This window comes from Salmo trutta, chromosome 8 (assembly GCF_901001165.1).
Source record: "Salmo trutta chromosome 8, fSalTru1.1, whole genome shotgun sequence".
NCBI lineage: Eukaryota > Metazoa > Chordata > Actinopteri > Salmoniformes > Salmonidae > Salmo > Salmo trutta.
In genome coordinates, this window is record NC_042964.1 from 35,090,561 (window position 1) to 35,111,321 (window position 20,761).

At 45.1% G+C, this 20,761-nt stretch overlaps 1 protein-coding gene across 2 annotated transcripts in view; it reads right to left on the reverse strand.

Moving 5' to 3' along the window:
* LOC115198765 (cGMP-inhibited 3',5'-cyclic phosphodiesterase A) overlaps positions 1-20,413 on the reverse strand; it is a 77,911-nt gene extending 57,498 nt beyond the window's left edge. Inside the window, exon 1 of one of the 2 annotated variants that reach the window (XM_029761020.1) lies at positions 18,471-20,413. In XM_029761020.1, the coding sequence (XP_029616880.1) occupies positions 18,471-19,391 (921 nt within the window). In that variant the 5' untranslated portion in view covers positions 19,392-20,413. The remainder of the gene's footprint in view (positions 1-18,470) is intronic. The other variant, XM_029761021.1, reaches the window with a different exon arrangement.
* Positions 20,414-20,761: the final 348 nt, after the last annotated feature.

Here is a 20,761-nt window from a genome sequence, read left to right on the forward strand (position 1 = left end):
GGTTTCCGCAACGTGCACCCCTTCACTTCATTTGCCAAGTCGCATTAAGAGGCAATCCAATGGCTTCATGCATCCAATGGCTTTATGCACACACACACCGTTCCTTCCACTGGTTCCCTCTAAGTGGAGCGTTTCCCGTGCTAATGGCAAGCCAGTCTTAGGTTACTGGCGTCGCGTAGCTCTTTACTGCCATTACTGTCAGAGAGCATCACATCACGTGCGTCACGGCTCGCGAAAGCGGCATCCTCCGTGACCTTCGATCCCCTTTCACCGCCCAATGATTGATGTGGTGTGTGGCGTGAACGTTAGTTGAGTCATTGACTTCTCATGTAAAAGTGAAGATTGAGACACAGGAACTCCATTTACTTTATTATCCCTACTGTAGGCCTATGAGTTGCATGCCTCCATCTCTGAGAAGAATGGATGAAAATCTATTCCATAATGTAGGCCCTATTTCCTTTTGCTGCAAAATATTATAGAATCATATAATATTATGAATGATCAAAATCCATCAGTAGATAAATAAAATATCTCCAAACTCCATAGTCCAATATCATCCAGCATATTTACTATTGAAATTATAACAGTTTGTATTGAAGGGTTGTATGGGTGCTTTCTGACTGTACTTTTTGCTGTTTGTTCCTGTTTTAGTCTGACAGCTGTTTTAGCCGACGTGGAGGGGAGGATATGTTCTTGATTATCTAAATAAACACAGAACGCGCTGTGTTCAGAGGAAGAATGGCTCTTGGACAATTTGTGCAGGATTGGAAGTGTCAACATTTTAACTGAGGGCGTGTGGGTCTCGGTGGAACAGCCAGAGTTTAGCCAGGCATTATACAAACACTCTGCCTCTGTTTTCTTAGATCGCTGGAGCTGAGGGAGAGAGGGATGGAGGGAGAGAGGGAGAGAGAAACAGAAGAGGGAGTAAGAGAGAGAGAGAGAGAGAGAGAGAGAGAGAGAGAGAAGAAGAAGAAGAAAGCTGGAGGGAGAGAGAGCAAGAGGTAGAGAGAGAGGGAGAGAGAGGAGGAGGGAGATGGAGAGAAAGAGAGATAATTCACCCAACCCTGAGTGAACTCATTCAGTTTTCTTACAGTCCTGAGAGAAGCTTAATAAGACACAGCTGGAAGCTACACAGACACACACACAAAACTAATCTAAACAAAATTTCTGCACGATCACTGTGCAGTGTTCATGGTCGTTTTTAAAATCGTACTGTACACACATCTCATGCCGTGGCTGCATTGGAAAACTGTATTCAAAAGACAACGACCAACCCATGTTTCATATGACAGATTGATTGATGTGCATACAATCAATCAGTGTCTTTAACCTCGTTGTCAGAGTGTTGGGCCAATAACCGAAAAGGTCGCTGGTTTGAATCCCTGAGCCGACAAGGTGAAAAATCTATGTGCCCATGAGCAAGGCACTTAACCCTAATTGCTCCAGGGTCGCCGTTGATAATGGCTGACCCTGGCCATGACCCCTCTCCATGGGTGTCTCAGGAAGAGTTCGGATATGCAAAAAAAACATATTTCAAATTCCCACGTGAAATAGGACAAATATAATCACCCACCAAATTCTTATCATTATAGCAGCATATTGGTCTGAGAGATGGAGAATAGAATGATACACTAGCTTAGATGATTAGATCATTGTTACATGGATGAAACAACAGGCATATAATCATCTCTGCTAATATGATTTCACTCAGACAGTGGGTGAGCACCCAGAAGGTCAAGCAGCCCAAGCCATTCATGGAAAGTGTTCAGGCTTCCTGGAAACTGTGTACATTAGAGGTCTTCTCGGATCCAAAAAGTTGGACCCGTTACGAAATGGACCCGGTACTTTCCTCCCCGGACCCTACCCGAATAAATACTTTCAAAAAATATATGGAAACCCGGTCCGAACGGACCAGAGGACAACCAGACTCGGCACCGTAAAGACCCAGTCGGGTCCTATCCGAGTGAGGGAAGCAGCAGAAAAGCTTTTTTTTTTAACTACCTTACTAACTGAAGCTGTTAATGCAAAAGCAGAGGGAGAGGGAAACAGAAGCTCTAGCAGAATGCGGGGGAGGGACTGTGTGGTGTGTGTGAGTGGCGCAACATGCAGGCAAGGAGGAGGGAGAGCAACAAGCTTTCACAGTCTCACTGCAGAATCAGACGTCCAAACCCTTATGCATTAAAAAGTCACATTTCGGCACTAATTCTAAATGATTATGTTAAGAGTTAAGGTTGGGATAGGGTTAAAAAAAATACATATACAATGAGTGCCTAGCACTGGAATTGAACATGCAACCTTCGGAGCTCACAGCTTACGCCCATCCACCATCCCCGTCCACAACACCTTAGCAAAACCTCAAGCCTACTCGATGGTAATAGTGCTCACTGTTGCCCCTAGTGGCTGGTTTTGATGGCATCTCCTGACCTCCTGCTAGGTTATTTATCATCCAATCTGATTACATAGTACTTATATTGACTGTAACAAACTGAAAAGAGAAGGAGGCTAATTGAGGCTACATAGGCTGCACTTTCCCCCATCCTACTCAATTACATCAACTCCATAGAGTATTATCAGCCTACCTGTTGGCTCTTGGTGGTTGAAACATCCTTCTCATTTAACTTTTAATTCCATCTTCCATTCATCTTCTAACTTGCTTGCCACGACACACACAAAGCCAGAGGATAGTGGCGCTTTGATGACTTGTGATTGGCCGACAACAACAAGCTACACGCGGTACTCTCGTGAAAAGCCTGAGCAGCAGCATGAGTCGCATTCGGGTCTGTATGGGTCCTTACCCATACAAATCAGAACCATGACAATAGAATCAGATCCGAAACCCAGCTCCGAGGGTCAACTACAGAATTTCGGACTCGGCCCGGTCGGGACCCGGGTAATCGGGTTCAGGTGGACCCGTGAAGACCTCTAGTGTACACTGACTTCCCTGACCACCATTACAGCTCTCCTGGACCTCTCCATGTAATAGTACTCTCTCTCTCTCTAGATGCCATTACGGGTCTACCCCTGCTCGCTCTCCCTGCTGTGACCATGGATCAACCAGTGCTCAGCCAACCCAAGGAGGCTTTCTCCACATGTCAACACAGCAGGAAACTCCATCACCATCACTCTACTGGACAAAACGCACTGTACTTAGCTCTCTCCCTCTAGAGTTTAGACTGTGTGTCTGCGTGTGTGTGTGTGTGTGTGTCTGTGTGACCCCTGCAGGGTTGGATCTAATGGCGCTAATGGAGGTTCTGTGTTGTGGTGCTGAGACCATAGACGTTGCCTGTCTTTGTCCTCCAGGGGCCTGTTTGTTGAGTGTTACAACTCAGAGCTTCGACTTCAGAGTCAGAGTGTTGTCCTCAGGGGGCACAAGAACAGCACAACCACAAGAGACATGTTGGTGAAAATATTTGAGCAGACATGTATATAGAGTACATATAAAACTGGGTAAAAATGTAACCACATCATGAGCTCAAGTGGGGAAGTGGTTTCCTTTTCCTGTATAATTTGCATACATGAATGAATGAACATCCAGTTGTCTATTGTTTTCATTCAAATGATGGCTCACACAAAGACAAGTAATATGTACTCAACAAACAAAAGATCTATGAAAAATATTACATGACAACCTGAAGCTTATTGAGAATAGCTGAAATAGGAATATTCTGAAAATCTAAACTGAACCACACTAAAAATAAGGTTTTTAGAAAACGTAGAAAATGTATTTCAAAGAAAAAAATATTCAGACCCTTTACTCAGTACTTTGTTGAAGTACCTTTGGCAGTGATTACAGCCTCAAGTCTTTTGGGGTTTGACACTACAAGCTTGGCACACCTGTATTTAGGGAGTTTCTCCCATTCTTCTCTGCAGATCCTCTCAAGCTCTGTCAGGTTGGATGGGGAGCGTTGCAGCACAGCTATTTTCCGATTTCTCCAGAGATGTTCGATCGGGTTCAAGTCCGGGCTCTGGCTGGGCCACTCAAGGACATTCAGAGACTCCTGCGTTGTCTTGGCTGTGTGTTTAGAGTCGTTGTCCTGTTGGAAGGTGAACCTTCGCCCCAGTCTGAGTTACTGAGAGCAGGTTTTCATCAAGGATCTTTCTGTACTTTGCTATCTTTTCCTCGACCTTGACTAGTCTCCCAGTTCCTGCAGCTGAAAAACATCCCCAAAGCATGATGCTGCCACCCCCATGCTTCAGGTTTCCTCCAGATGTGACGCTTGGCATTCAGGCCAAAGAGTTCAATCTTGGTTTCATCAGACAAGATAATCTTGTTTCTCATATAGTCTGCGAGTCCATTTGATGCCTTTTGGTAAACTCCAAGCGGTCTGTCATATGCCTTTTACTGAGGAGTGGCTTCCATCCCCCCACTACCATAAAGGCCTGATTGGTGGAGTGTTGCAGAGATGGTTGTCCTTCTGGAAGGTTCTCCCATCTCCACAGAGGAACTGTGGAGCTCTGTCAGAGTGATCATTGGGTTCTTGGTCACCTCCCTGACCAAAGCCCTTCTCCCCTGATTGCTCAGTTTGGCTGGGCAGTCAACTCTAAGAAAAGTCTTGGTGGTTCCAAACCATTGTGTTCTTCAATGCTGCAGACATTTTTTGGTACCCTTCCCCAGATCTGTGCCTCGATACAATCATGTCTCGGAGCTCTAAGGACAAATATTTCGACCTCATGGCTTGGTTTTTGCTCTGACATGCACTGTCAACTGTGGGACCTTATATAGACAGGTGTGTGCTTTTCCAAATCATGTCCAATCAATTGAATTTACCACAGGTAGACTCCAATGAAGTTTAATAAACATCAAGGATGATCAATGGAAACAGGATGCACCTGAGCTCAATTTCGAGTCTCATAGCAAAGGGTCTGAATTCTTATGTAAATAAGGTATTTCTGTTTAAAAAATATATATAAATGTGCAAACATTTCTACAAACCTATTTTCACTTTGTCATTATGGGGTATTGTGTGTCAATTAATGAGGGGGAAAAAAACAATTTAATCCATTTTAGAATAAGGCTGTAACGTAACAAAATGTGGGAAAAGTCAAGGGGTCTGAATACTTTCCGAAAGCGCTGTAGATCACTTTCCCGGTTCTGATTCTGTTCCTAGACAAATTACGTTATTTTCCGGTTTTCGGTTCTGTTCCCTGAACCGGTTCCAACCCCTGATAAAAACAGCTTTTCTAGGAAAACTGAACTCCCCTAATCCTTTTCTTCCGAGTAATACCACCACCAGACGCCCCAACGCCCATCACAACAACATAATCCAATATAAGAAGGGCTTCTGCCCTGAATGAGACTGGAGAGAGAGGGAGAGGGGGATGGGGGGAGACAGAAAAAGAGAGGGGGGGGTAAACAGAGAGAAGGGAGAAATAGAGAGGAGGGGAGAAAGAGAAGGAGAGAGAGAGGAATTAGGAGTGAATGGATGGCTGGAGGAAACAGTGAATGGCTGGTGAATGGACGAGAGAGACATCATGCCTGGAGGACCACACTGACATAAACACAGACAGTAACAGGCCCCAAGGTGCCAAACAGCACAGCTAACCACATGATCTTGACGAGCGTGTGTGTGTTTGTGTGTTCTGTGTGTGTGAGAGAGGAAAGCGCATGGTGTGTGTGTGTTCTGTGTGTGTTCCCCTCCTAATGGCCCGTACAGACGTCAGAGCCGTGGTCTGTCCCCTGGTCTGTTCCACAGATGAGCACTAACGATGACGCTCCTTGCCTCTCACAATGTCTTCCCACAGCCACAAAAACAGCAAAAAAGAGAAGAGGAGATGGAGAGACAAACGAGAAGACAAAGACGGAGAGAGAGAGAGAGACGGAGAGAAGAGCGAGGAGTTCAGAGAGAGCTAGCTAAGGATAAAGTGTGAGAGGTGTCTCCTTTTAAGGATATGAAAGTGCGAAGTGTGTTGCTTGTTGGACTGGGCGATTGGGTTTTGACGCTTGTCAATGTTCAGTGTTCACAGAACGTAAACTCACACCACACAGACAACCATAACAACCATGAGTCAACCACAGTGGAACACCAACCCTGTGGGCCCAAGTGGTCACCTAAATATTCTCAAACATCTCAGCACACGTCAAGCTAGGATATGCTCCAGTATGATAGCCCACCACAGAGAGCTGCGTTTTGAACCCCCTTATGCTTCCCATAGGGACGCACACACGCTGCTTGACATACAGGGTTAAAGGCAGTGGTTAACTACAGCTGGTTATCCAACCCGACAACCTCTGGGACCACTGTTTAACCCACGGAGGCAGGACAAAGCTCCTGGGTTTGTATGTCGATCATGACTCGAGCCATGAACACACACACACACACACACACACACACACACACACACACACACACACACACACACACACACACACACACACACACACACGGTGTGTTTTGCAGGTCTGGTAGGGATTACTAGCGTCACTGCTCCTGTGTTTATTTGACCAGGCCAGCCCTCCCGTTGGCTGCCCGCCTGCCTTGTACGCTCTTCTGCACGTCTGTTTGAAATGTCAGATGGGCAGAAAACGATGGAGGGACGAGAGCGGTGTGTGTGTGTGTGTTCTGCCTCGGAGCTGGACATGAAACATAAACCAACAGCTGCAAAGAGCAAATGTCCCCCTTTTACTTGTCAAAAGATGAAAAGAGCTTTCTCTTTGTTTGTGAGAGAACGATGCTCTTTATGGCTCCTTCATTATTTAGAGAGCTTGATAACACAGTTTTTACTGAGCAATGGAGTCTAACAGCAGACCAGACCAGTGAACTTACTCATCTAACGGACAAAGCTCACATCAGTCAGACGGACACAATAAGAATTAGAAAACAATTTCATCCGAACCAATTTAAGAGGCATTGCATTTTGTGGCTGAACACCCTACCTGCAGATGTGGCGATGGTGTCAAAGCCAACTCTCCAGTACATGCCCTACGATGAGCCCTCTCAGGCCCGGGGACCTACTAACTGATTGGATTAGCCTAGTGTTCTGACTAACGAGATGTATTGACAGTATATATTTATATCATCAAATCATCCTTTCTGATAAGATCAGAACAGTAGTGGTAATAAAATAGACTACAGGATAAACCTTGTAGATAGGATTTATGGATAAAGCGTGGATAAATGCTTTTGCACATAGCTAAAGCACAGATGAAGAAGGTAGCTAAAGCGCGTAGCATGAAGCACAGGTCAGGTGGATGGATCTGCCGACTATGTGGGTCTCCTGTGGGGGTGGTAGGGAGGGACCGTGAACAAAGTTACGGGCCCAGGACACCGGCTTTCGGTACTTTGAGAAGCACGAGTATAAAGAGTGTATTTCTAAACACAAACGACCATCCTCCACCACAGCCCTACATGATGGTCCACCCCGGCCTCACATGATGGCCCGTTCCATCACAGACACGTCGGGCAAATCAGGCCAAAATGAATGTGCGCGAGCACACACACACACAGAGATCTGCCTTACATAACAGTGTGTGATGGCAGCTGAGCACGCCACTCCCTCTCTAACTCCATCTTTCAGAGGACACCTGGCATCTGTCCTCTGAAAGATGGACACAGAGAGAGAGTTGGAGAGTGAGAGAGAGAGTTAGAGAGAAACACAAATCTACAGCTAAGCATGCAGAGCGAGATGTAGAGGGACAGGGCATTGGGTCTTATGTAATGACCAGTGCAGCTTCTGTGGGTTGGTACAGGGCCTTTCCTACTCTGGTTGAAGGCAAGGGGGAGAGATGGTTGGTTCTTAATTTCATATCAGTCCCCATCTCCCTGTGCCACTAGAGTTAACACGTTACCCTGTGTCATCATGCCTTACCGCCAGAGACCTCTTGCTGCTCAGACAACAGGTACTGTACCTTAGTGTCATGGAAGTGTCATCGTCACCTTAGAGAAAGGAGGAGGAGAAAGAGGAGTAGGATGGGGTTCAGGGGATCTCACCAGCTCAGGGACTTGGAACAGTGACACCTCCCTTCACAAAATGTCACATTCCCACTTTCCTTTTCACACCCCTAGCCGGACTCGCAAGCTCCCTCTGTCACACGTAACACACTTGTAAAGTGTTTACTCTTCACACAGTACATCACACACACACACACTCTGTGATACACACAAATACACATGCTGTGTTGTCCCAAGTTTGTGTTATTTTGCATTTTTTTAAGCAAATTCTGCACAGCGTCATCACCCCAGCAGTTGTGAGGTAACGAGCCACCAGTCAGCCATCTCTCTCTCTCTCACACACACACACACACACACAATTGTTATTACAGAGCATTCATCTGGCCTGGGTTTTAAAGCAACTCTCCCTGCTCTGGAACCCATTAGGCCTTCTGGAAGTAATTAATGGGGGGTGGAGGTTTGTGTTTGTGTGTGCGCGTGTGTGGCAGCTGGGACACACTTGAGGATGCAACGCACCCCCCCCCCCCATCCTCCACACCAAAACGATAGCTACTCCGGTTGAAAACCTGGCAAAATAAATATATAATCTGGTTTATCCCTGTAGCCTCATAAAACGTATCCAGTGTATGAAAAAGCTGAAAAATGCAGCGTGTCGGCAAATAAAAGCAAACAAATAAAAAAGGCCTAATGTTCACCAGCATGATGTCATCTTCAAGCGCCTTCAGTCACTGTCTTCAGTCCCTGCATACGTCTGTGCTCAGAATGCCTTGACTTGTGTACACAAAATTACCACCAAATAACTACTTCTCCAACAACACAGAACAGAGCAGGTCTGGCAGGCTGGATAGGGCAGAGTGTAGGATAGGGCAGAGTGAACAGCCACTGTCTTAGTGCTTTCTCTACTTCACTCTGTGCATTACAGGCCTTGCATACAACACATAGAGTGCCTTCAGAAAGTATTCACACCCTTAACTTTTTCCACATTTTGTTGTGTTACAGACTGAATTTAAAATGGATTCAATTGAGATTTTGTCTCACTGGCATACCCTATAACGTAAAAATGGAATTATGCTTTTAGACAGTTTTACCGATTAATAAAAAATGAAAAGCTGAAATGTCTTGAGTCTATTAAGTATTCAACCCCTTTGTTATGGCAAGCCTAAATAAGTTCAGAAGTAAAAATGTGCTTAACAAGTCACATAATAAGATGCATGGACTTACTCTGTGTGCAATAATATGACTATGTCTACCTCATCTCAGTACCCCACACATATAAGTATCTGTTTTTATTTACACTTTGGATGGTGTATCAATACAACCAGTCACTAAATAAATACAGGCATCCTTCCTAACTCAGTTGCCAGAGAGGAAGGAAACCGCTCAGTGATTTTACCATGAGGCCAATGGTGACTTTTAAACAGTTCCAGAGTTTAATGGCTGTGATATGGGGAATGGGTCAACATTGTAATTACGCCACAATACTAACCTAAATTACAGAGTGAAAAGAAAAAAGGCTGTATAGAATAAAAATATTCCAAAACATGCATCCTGTTTGCAATAAGGCACTATTTTATTTAAATGTTTTATTTAACCTTTATTTAACTAGGCATGTCAGTTAAGAACAAATTGTTATTTACAATGACGGCCTACCAAAAAGGCAAAACGCCTCCTGCGGGGAAGGGGGCATGGGATTAAAAATAAAAATAAACTGCAAAGAATGTGGCAAAGAAATTAACTTTATTTCCTGAATACAAAGCGTTATGTTTGGGGCAAACCCAACACATCACTGAGTACCAGTCTTCATATTTTCAAGTATGATGGTGGCTGCATCTTGTTATGGGTATATTTGTCATTGGAAAAGACTAGGGAGTTTTTTATGATAAAAATTAATTAAATAGAGCTAAGCACAGGCAAAATCCTAGAGGAAAACCTGGTCCAGTCTGCTTTCCACCAGACACTGGGAGAGAAATTCCCCTATCAGCAGGACAATAACCTAAAACACACAGCTAAATATACACTGGAGTTGGTTACCAAGATGACCTTGAATATTCCTGAGTGGCCTAGTTACGGGTTTGACTTAAATTGGCTTGAAAATCTATGGAAAGACTTCAAAATGGCTGTCTAGCAATGATCAACAAACAACCTGACAGAGCTTGAAGAGTTTTAAAAATAATAATGTGCAAATATTGTACAATCCAGGTGTGCAAAGCTCTTAGAGACTTACCCAGAAAGACGCACAGCTGTAATCACTGCCAAAGGGGATTCTAACATGTATATACTGAGGGGTGTGAATAATTATGTGAATTCAACATTTGTGTATTAACATTTCAATACATTTGCAAAAATTTCAAAAAACATGTTTCACTTTGTCATTATGGGGTATTGTGTGTAGATGGTTGAGAAAAAATATATGTTTAATCAATTTTGAATTCAGGCTGTAACACAACAAAATGTGGAATAAGTCAAAGGGTATGAATACTTTCTGAAGGCACCGTACATGTACAGAGCATTCGGAAAGTATTCAGACCCCTTCCCTTTTTCCACATTTTGTTACGTTACAGCCTTATTTTAAAATGGATTTAATTTTTTAAAATTAATTGTCATCCTTGAGATGTTTATAAAACTTGATTGGAGTCCACCTGCGGTACATTCAATTGATTGGACATGATTTGGAAAGGCACACACCTGCCTATAGAAGGTCCCACAGTTGACAGTGCATGTCAGTGCAAAAATCAAACCATGAGGTAGAAGGAAATGTCCGTAGAGCTCCGAGACAGGATTGTGTCGAGGCACAGATCTGGGGAAGGGTACCAAAAACGTTCTGCAGCATTGAAGGTCCCCAAGAACACAGTGGCATCCATCATTCATAAATGGAAGATGTTTGGATCCACCAAGACTCTGCCTAGAGCTGGCCGCCCATCCAAACTGAGCAATCGGGGGAGAAGGGCCTTGTTCAGGGAGGTGACCAAGAACCCGATGGTCACTCTGACAGAGTTCCAGAGTTCCTCTGTGGAGATAAGAGAACCTTCCAGAAGGACAACCATCTGTGGAGCACTCCACTAATCAGGCCTTTATGGTAGAGTGGCCAGACGGAAGCCACTCCTTAGTAAAAGGCACATGACAGCCCGCTTGGACATGAGAAACAAGATTCTCTGGTCTGATGAAACCAAGTATGAACTCACATCTGGAGGAAATCTGGCACCATCCCTCCGGTGAAGCATGGTGGACAACAACTTCTTGGCTTAAGCAGAAACAGGCAAGTAGCCTACTGTCCCCTATCCAATCCCAGACCCATTTCTCAGGATAAAGATCTGATCCAACCTAGTGTAACCCAGCAGCAGGTTCTCTTTGGCTCCAGGAACAGACAGCTTCGTGCAATTCACTGCATTGCGCACGTCTCCATTGTGTTGTGCGTAAAAGCAGCATTACACAAGCAAGGAGAGTAAAGGGAAGTGAAAAACACTACCAGCTGCATGTGATGCAATTACGCTGGCAATTACCTGATAGACAACCACAGCACCAGGCACTGTGGAGCCTTGGAAGAGGCAGGGAGGGAGGCGGGGGCAGGGAGGGAGGCAGGGGGCAGGGAGGGAGGCAGGGGGCAGGGAGGGAGGCAGGGGGCAGGGAGGGAGGCAGGGGGCAGGGAGGGAAAACACTGCAGCCCAGCAGACTGATGACAGCTCAGAAGCACTGGGCAACTCAGAGGGCTAGCCTGGAACCCTCTTGGTCCACAGAAAGCTAAATTCAGAAATGTATGAGATTTTATTCCGAAGCATCAACAATCTGCAATGTCAATTTTTTCAAACCTTTATTTGGCCAGGTATGCCAATGAGAACTAATTATATTTTACAATAAAGACCTGGTTATACAGTATGAACATTTATAAACACTCATCGCTCAAACACCGAACCCAATAACGCTGCATGTTCAACTGGGCCATAGTAATCAACCACAGTGACGTGATCGGTGGACAGGAGCTATGGTTTATGAGGACTCCTCCATGGTTTATGAGGACTCCTCCATGGTTTATGAGGACTCCTCCATGGTTTATGAGGACTCCTCCATGGTTTATGAGGACTGTAGTCATCTGGAAGGCTTCTCAAGTACAGTTCTCCAATGCTGCTGATATAGGGGCTTGAGCCATTATAACAGGACGCTATTGTAGACATTTAGAGAAATCTATCATATTTTATCATTACACTTACGATTCCTCGGAATTCACACAATTGATCACATTAGCTGTCTGTTCCCTCCAATGAACTGAGAAAAACACCCATTGCATAATTATTTTAATAAAGTCCTCCTTTCGACAACAAAAAAATCTGACCATACATCAGTCCACCTTCTCGTACGCTGACTGAGACTCCTCCACGCCTCTCCTCCTGAACATGGCATTGTGCTGTGCTGTGTTACACGGCAGCATTTAGCCCACTTCTCTCTCTAATTAAAATAGACTCAGAGAAAACAAACCCTGCACCAAAATCCTTCAACCTTTTTTTTCTAGCCTCTCCCTCGCTCTCCCTGGCTCTCACTCTTTTTCAGACGGACTAACAGATGTACAGACCTGGTTTCTGTTAAAGGCTGGCTTTCTTCCCCCCCCCTCCCCATCTGCCGGGCATATTTTCAAACTAAAACACACCATTGAGTGGGTAACAGTACGCTCCTTGTCTGGGGCCAGGGGCTCATATGACTGGCCAGCAGGGTAGCCACTCTGTATATGGGGAGAGGGGAGCACGTTGAGGCGAGAGGGGAGAGAGGAGAGGCTAGCCGGGAGCAGGGTGAGGGGAGTAGGAAGTTGGGAGCAGGGAGAGGGGAGCAGGGGAGAGAGGAGGAGGGGGTAGGGAGCAAGGAGAGGGGGAGATGGGATCTGGGCAGCGGCCAGTCCAGGTTAAAAAAAACAAGCTGCCTCTCAGCAGTGGGCTTAGCAGCCCTACAGCTACAGCTAGTCAGCTAGAGTTGGGGCTCGAGCTTTCTCTCTCTCTCGCTGGTACACTCATACACACAAATTCTCAAAAACGCACACAGATGCACAAGCACACACACATCCACATTTGGGTACACAATTATGCGTACACATTTTGCACACACATACCGGTATGTGGGCAAACCAGTATGGTACTGACGCACACATATGTGGACACACACATAAACGCGCCTTCACAATCATGCATGAATATATACATGGAGCATACGCTCGGCTGCCCAGGCAAGCATACAGACACATCCCATCCCTCCTGTTTCACATGTGAGTGATGTTGACGTGAGCCTGATAATGAACTCCTAATGAGGAGGATAAGTCAGACTGTGACAACCGGAGGCAGAATTTCTCTTTGGGATGACTCTGGTCTCTAACTCCCGACACAAGAGACTATACAGGCATCTGCTATGTTTCACTAGTGAATGGAAAGAGAAAACAACCCAAATCCTAATGTACCTTCAGGTACTGGATAGAAAAAAACAAGTACATGGAAAATAAGCATTGCCTATATAGGAGACACTGCCTTGGAAGCCGCGGCAGAAACTGTAGAAATGTTTAAGTGTTTGGAGTGAGTGTGTGTTAGTATTTGAGTGTGGTGTCTGTTAGTGTTTTAGTGAGCAGAGCGGCGCTGTGGTGTGTTTATAAGAACAGTGGTGAGGTTCCACAGGCCAGCTAGGCTGTTGTCCTGTTACGACTGACATCTTTGGTAGACTTGGCAGGAACCTGTTCTCCCTCCTCCCTTTCTCTCCATCTCTCTCACGTCTTTCACCACTCTCCATCCCCATCCTTCTCTTCCCCACTTGCTCTCTGCCCTCCATTCCTCCCTCCTCCTCCACCTACCTCTGGCCTGAATGAGGGGGTCCATTCATTCTTTTTGTCTTCATAAGAGCTACAGCTGCACACCTGGTGACAAAAGGGCACGGCGCTCTCTTCTCTTGCTCACTGTCTATCTTTCTTTACCTCTCCTATCCTTTACCCCTGCCTCTGTCTATCAATCTAGATCTTCCTTTGTCGCTCCCTCTCTGCATCTCCCTCTCTCTCTCTCTCTCTCTCTCTCTCTCTCTCTCTCTCTCGTTGCTTCTCCCTCCCACTCTCTTCTTCCCCTGCATCTCTCTATACCTCCCTACCTTAACCTCTCCGTCTCTCTTCCTCTCCAGGACCATGTACTGGTGGTGCTGTTCTCTGAGACTTGGGTCGCTGTGCAGCGCTGTGTTTTTTAAATGACTGAGGTTTGGCAGCCAGCAGCCCCATCAAACAGCTGAAGCTACACATTCCTCAGACGCCCTCTCACAGTCGCAGCTAGGCCCCTCTCACTCAACCAAAATAAGGTTGGCCGTGCTGAGCTTGTGTGTGTGTGTGAGTGAGTGAGTGAGTGAGTGAGTGAGTGAGTGAGTGAGTGAGTGAGTGAGTGAGTGAGTGAGTGAGTGAGTGAGTGAGCGAGTGAGTGCGCATGTGTGTGTGCGCGCGTAAAAGATCCCTCTGTCCATTCACACACAGACAAGCTCAATTAAACAGAGAGGGCTAGGCAGACTAATAAAGTCAACATCCAGCATGTCTAGTCATCAGGTAGAAAAGACACCCTCTCTGCTTCCGACAAGATGAAAACAGGTGAATGTTCACTATGACAACATGTAGAGGAATATGCTCAACACACACACAAGCGCGGCACGGCCAAGCTTATTTTGTTGGTGAGTGAGCGGCCTAGCTGCGACACACACACAAGAAGCCACTAAGTTAAGTACAAACCAGTTCTAAGTTAATCTGTTTTTGTACAGATGTAGGATCTTAATTTGAGCCAGGTTGCTACAGCATGAAAATAATCCTGCAGCAACAGGAAATGTGAATTATTATGTGGATTATAATTCATGTACGTTTTTGTAGTGGTTGATACATTTTTCTTAAGGGAAAATCAAGTCTGGAATTTCAAATTGGGATCTACAATTTCAGAAGACTTTTTAAACCTCAAATACATTACAAGCTTTACATTTCCTGCATCGCAGGAACGTTCTCCTGCAACAGGGGGATCAAAATAAGATCCTACATCTGTACATGATCCAGGCCCTTTTGGGGACTATAGTCTAAACCTACGAGGGCAGATAGAATAGTCCAGCCTACTAACCTTGTATCAGTGGCACAGAAATTCAGGAATCTATGGCACAGAGCGTAATGTGGCGGGTCTCTGTGGGAATGAATGTGCGTCACTGAGAGAATAGTGTTTCCCTCAAATAGATTCTCGCTGCACCCTTTTCTCCTTCAAATTTAAATGAATCACACCCTCTCTTTCCTCTCTCTCTCTGTCATTCCCTCTCTCTCGCTGTGGCATAGAAATATTAAGACGTTTGATAATTAGGTAATATACAGTTCGAAAATTGAACAAAATTCAGAACTGTTTGGACTGTTGGAGCCCCATTTCCCAACTCTTTTTCAAGCATTCAACTATTTTAGCAGAAGCATTGTTATAATGTATGGCATTGTATAATATACAGTCTTCTGTGTGTGTGGATGGGTAAAATGAAAATGAGAACCAAGGCAGAAACTAATCTCATAAAATGGAATTTTTAAATGTCCTACTTACAACTTCTCTATTACTGAGCCAAAGTTTGGATTGAATCTGCCCCGAACTCACTAGAAAAGGCTATTTCCTCGAATCATATCCCTCTAGAAGCCTCTGCTAAAACACAAACATTTTTTGCAGCTAGCTCGTCCACTGCAGCGCTACCACAGAGCTCCTCACACTGTCTCTGCATGCACTCAGTCTAAAAGGAGATTTATATCATGCTATGTCATTAGAAGTGCTCTAACGTTCTAAGAAATCCCCCAGAATTCATTAAAATGCTATTTATGAACCAGTAATCTATCTGAAACGGTTTCATCTGACATGACAATGTCTTCCTCAAACTATACATTCTATATTATACAGATGGTAATGAGTTACTAAGAACTGAATGTTCATAAAGAATACCTTACACATCGATAAACGTGACATTATGGCTACATTGAGCAAAACAATGGCGACAGGAGAGTTCGAAGAAGCAGTGGAGGACTTCTAGGAGCTGTTTGATGCGGCAATGTAAAGCAAGAACACATTCTGGCAGGCAGTCAGAGGAGGCTGGCTCATAAATACTGCAGGAGGACAGGTTTATGAAAATCTATGCTTCTCTGAGTTGAGCGAGAACTGCACCCAGAGGAGAGCTGCGCGCACACACACACACACACACACACACACACACACACACACACACACACACACACACACACACACACACACACACACACACACACACACACACACACACACACACACACACACACACACCAGGTTTTTTTAACCCTTGGGAAAAAACATAAGGCTGCTTCTCAAATTATACCCTCAATCAATTTCCATTGCACTAAAATGCCATTCACTATAGAGAATACAGAATAATGTCCTACCATCATAGGTGACATTTGATAATTTCCTATACTGTACAGCACATACAGTGACCCTGGTGGCCGGCGACCAGGCCCTGTTTTTCAGACAGACTTGTTTTGATCAAGCCAGTGAGCCTCTCCTGGTGTAGCTAGCCTTCTCTCTCAAGAGGCTTACGCAACTCACTTCAAGGAGACGCCTGTGGAGGACAGGACACGCTGCCTGGCCTGCCGCTCCGCACAGCACTCACCCTAACCAATCGCAAGGCCTCTTGAGTATCAAAGCTCCCGAAACCAAGTCCTCTGAGAGAGGGGGGCCAATTTGTCAGACCTCGTTGTTAGTGAGGTTGGTCAGCATCATTGAACACGATCTGATCAGATGACCCATCGCTAACACACTGTGTACAGTTCAAAAGGGATGTGCCCAAAGTCACTCAACAGTCAACACCAAAACACCATAAACATCCGTATGAAGCTAAGGGCCAGCTAGGGCCTCTTACTTAAAAATAAGTCATTATATTTAAGACTTTGGACAGTGTGCTCATCCTGAGTACAAAGTACAATATCCTTGTGGATATCCATGTGGATTTTATATGTTCAATGTTGTTTTTTTTATGCTCCTTTGCTGCAAAACCAATTTCCCTCTGGGACAAATAAATGTGAAACCTTTTGGAGAGTGTCCGGTATCTCGTCTTTAAAATAGCAGAACATGCCTTCTGCCAACACAAAACGTCTGCTTGGATATCATCTCAACTTGGATACCTTTTTATTTTGGTTTTATTCGAAACTATCACCCGAGGGCGTAACGTCAAATGGGAGGCAACACAGTAGGAACTGCTGAGAAGGTGTGGAGGAGGTAGAGCTGATGTGAAAGTTTACCCTTGAAGATCAGGGACAGCAAATCGAACATTTATGAGATCAGTCGTTGTCCATTCACTTTGTTGTAGAAATCACAGTTGAGATGATGCATTATGAACACCCCCCACAGGTCTGATTGACATACTAGAGTACCTCAGCTTCACATGTGTTCATTCACATCATACATGCTGAGGAGGATTCAAAAAAAAACGTTGCCAGCAGAACAGCATGTCTTCTCTGTTGTACAGCTTATAAAGGCTGTATGCTTGGGGAGTCCCATGCACAAAACCTGTACATCTGCATTTCAAATGTAGCAGCTGTACTAACTTTAGATTGCAATTCAATGATGAGAGAAGATTTCAAGTAGTATAAAAAAAAGTCCAGCGTTGCACAAAATCTGTTCTTGAAGACAGGAAACCCTTCTGAGGATACACAGTATCCTGAGACATAAAATAAACAAAGCACGAGGCCGAATAAAACAATAGGCAAGGTCAGTAAATGCACTTGAATACAATAAAAAGATACTCTAGAATGTGTACCTTCACATTTAAGATTAATTTCTTATTCATATAAGCCACATTCAAGCCAGTCTGTAGAACGCATTTCCTGGTAACTACCTTATAAAAACACATGAATTACAGTAAACGATGCAGAAATGTGTTTGATATCAGTCTCTAACTACTGATAACCTTTTAAAATTGGTGTGAGCTGACGTGAAAGCCAGTCCTCCGAGCCAGAGCCACCCGGGCCAGGTCAAACAAAAGGCCGGGTTTGAGGGCTGGTTATCAGCCCGGACTCTGTCTCAGGTGACCCACCCTGGCATGACTTGCTACGTGAAGGGCAAAGCAATCCTTCGCTAGATGGACGGACTGGACACACAGCATATACACTATACGGACCACTGGACAGTGGCATACAGTTGTTTATCAAAAGCACAAACACATACTTGCCATTTGAAGAGTGGCCTACTTTAAAATAGAACAGAAAAAGGCAGCCAGGGTTGGAACGTGCATGCGGAGAGTATTTCCCTTTAATAGCGTAGATAAAGTGCTCATGATAGAATCAGCACAAGTAAACACACGTGTTCTATATTCAGAGTAGCCTATAGGAATATGTGTCAGAGAAGAAGCTAAGCTTTGAGGCATCCCGCAAAGTAATTCAAAGGACCCTCTAATGTAATAATAATATGCCGAATAATAATAACAATACTAGTCATAATCATAATAATAATACATTCGGGCACAATGTATAAATTGTGGGCACAGTTTTTGTGTCATTCCCTTGCTCTAACCCAAACGAAAAAAAGGCAAACATTCAAATTATAGCTAAGCTTTTACCTGTTCCCGTGGAAGGCATGGGAGCGAGGTCCTTCGGTGGGACTTGCTGTTGCTGTGACTGTGCGCCATGTCTGAAGAGACCACTGAACTGGACCTTCGTCGCCTTTTAAACACGGGAATGATATTCTCTTCCTTCCCCGCTGTCACGTAGCTACAACCCGCCCCGAGTGGCACTGAGCCCGTCAGGAGCCGGTCAGCATACCTCGCTAGCAGGACCCCCAGCACTCCTACCAGGTACGCCAGGTAGGGTCTCCAGCTGGCCCGGATCTTGTTGAGGGAGATGAGAGACACAGTTCTGATGATACTGATGAAGACGATGACGGAAACCCCCTGTCCGAGTCTGACCACCATCAGCGCTCCGACGGCTAGACAGGATAGAACCACCACCGTGGCGGTGAACGACAACAACTGGTCCTCCGCACCGTACAGGAGAGACTGCGCCGCGGCTTCCCCGAAGTGACACACTGCCAACAGAAACACGGCGGTCCGGATCAGCACCCCGCAGCGGATCAGGTACAAGCCAACCCAAAAGAAGGCACATACGAGAGTGAAGACGGGGGACACCAGGTACCAAACGTTCAACAACAGTTCCACCACACAGGTCGCCACGAAATAAACTAGAGATCCAGACTCGCCGTTATTCTTGCTGTTACTGCTGCAACTCTGCTGCTCCACGTCCCAGTCCACCAATCTGACCAGCAAAGCAAGAATAACCGAGACAGAGCCCACACACACCGCGGACGACAGTCTTAGGGAACTCCATATATCTGCGAGTCTCAGCCACGACTGGCAGCCCGCGTCCTGATACAGTGGGGTGACACATGTTTTCACATAGCCGTTGCGCTCCACCGCCCGCGGGCATTTCTCATGAGCGCTCCTTGATATACGTCTGCCGCTGTCAGCTTCCACTTCCATCGTCATCACACAGGGGGGACGAAGGAAGCGGCGTGAACTATGTATTCGCAGTGTGTAAATGTGAAAGGTTCAGTGCATTTTCATACACCATGTTTGACAGAGGGAGCCATAACGCGCGGCAGTGTGTGGGGCTGTGCGCTACTGCTTGCGCGCTTCGAAATTATTGACCCATTTCTCCCCAAAACACACATAAAGTAGGCCACATAAAAATACAGAACACGAATGAACGAAAACACGTACTGGAAAAAGTAACGTTTCACTGTGTAGCCTTCAACAAACCACGTAAAACATCCCCATATTTCTATTGTCCTCCCTGCGCGAGGGCAGCCTCCATCCAGTGAACCAGAAAGAGCAACTCTTGGCGATTCGCACATCTAGGCCACTGCCTGCATCTCCTCTCATCTCCCTCTATCTCGCCCTCCCGCACAACACTCTTCTCTCTCCTTTGTGCCGCTCCGTCTGTTCCTCTCTCTCCGTATTATTTATCCCTCACGTTTCTTCTGCTCTTCATAGGCTAGGCTACTACTCTCCTCTTGAAGAAACAGCAGCGGAGTTTGCCGAAGCGTGGCATACTGCTGCCCGGACGTAAACCATGTTTACATAGAGATTTCCTGACGTTTTTTTATTTTTTTTTTATTAAAAGGAGATGAAATAGAGCTCCGGCTTGGTCCGGTGGCTCGAGAGGCGTCACAAAACAAATCAATGATGACGGTGATGGAATTTATTATAATTATGATAATGAATGCAATAGAATTAGGCCTATTTCCACAAACATCAATTATAACATTTTCTGTAGGCTATGCTGGAAATAAATACCATGATGTCATGATAGTCGAAAATGGCTCGTGAGATAATGCATATTAAACTCACTTGCATCATGGGCCACGTCATCCAATCCATATCCTGAAAATATGAGCTCAACTTACACCTCTTCTCTCATAGCGTATTTTATGAAAGCAATTCACTTCAGAGGGTAACCATTAAGCTCTTTCACTTTTTATGATCTTATCATAGTAATTGATTTTAGGGTATATCCAAATAAATCTATTTTCATGAAAGAGGAGTCCAGGCAGGTGCAACTGAAGGACAATTCACATGATGTAAGACTGGATCTGACGGTTTGTGTTGTGGGAAGAATGGCACCCTATTCCCTATATAGTGAAAAGTAGTGCTTTACATAGGGAATCTGTGGCATTTGGGACCCAAGTTCGATTCAGAGAGGATATGTATTCAGAGAGGAAGGCGTTTCAGGTTGTGTTTACAGTATGCCGCAGGTAGCAGTCACACATCCAACCTCCCTCCCTACCAGCTATGTGTTGTCACATTGTACCTTTTTAATGCTTGACCTTACATGTACTTTTTATTTAACCCTTATT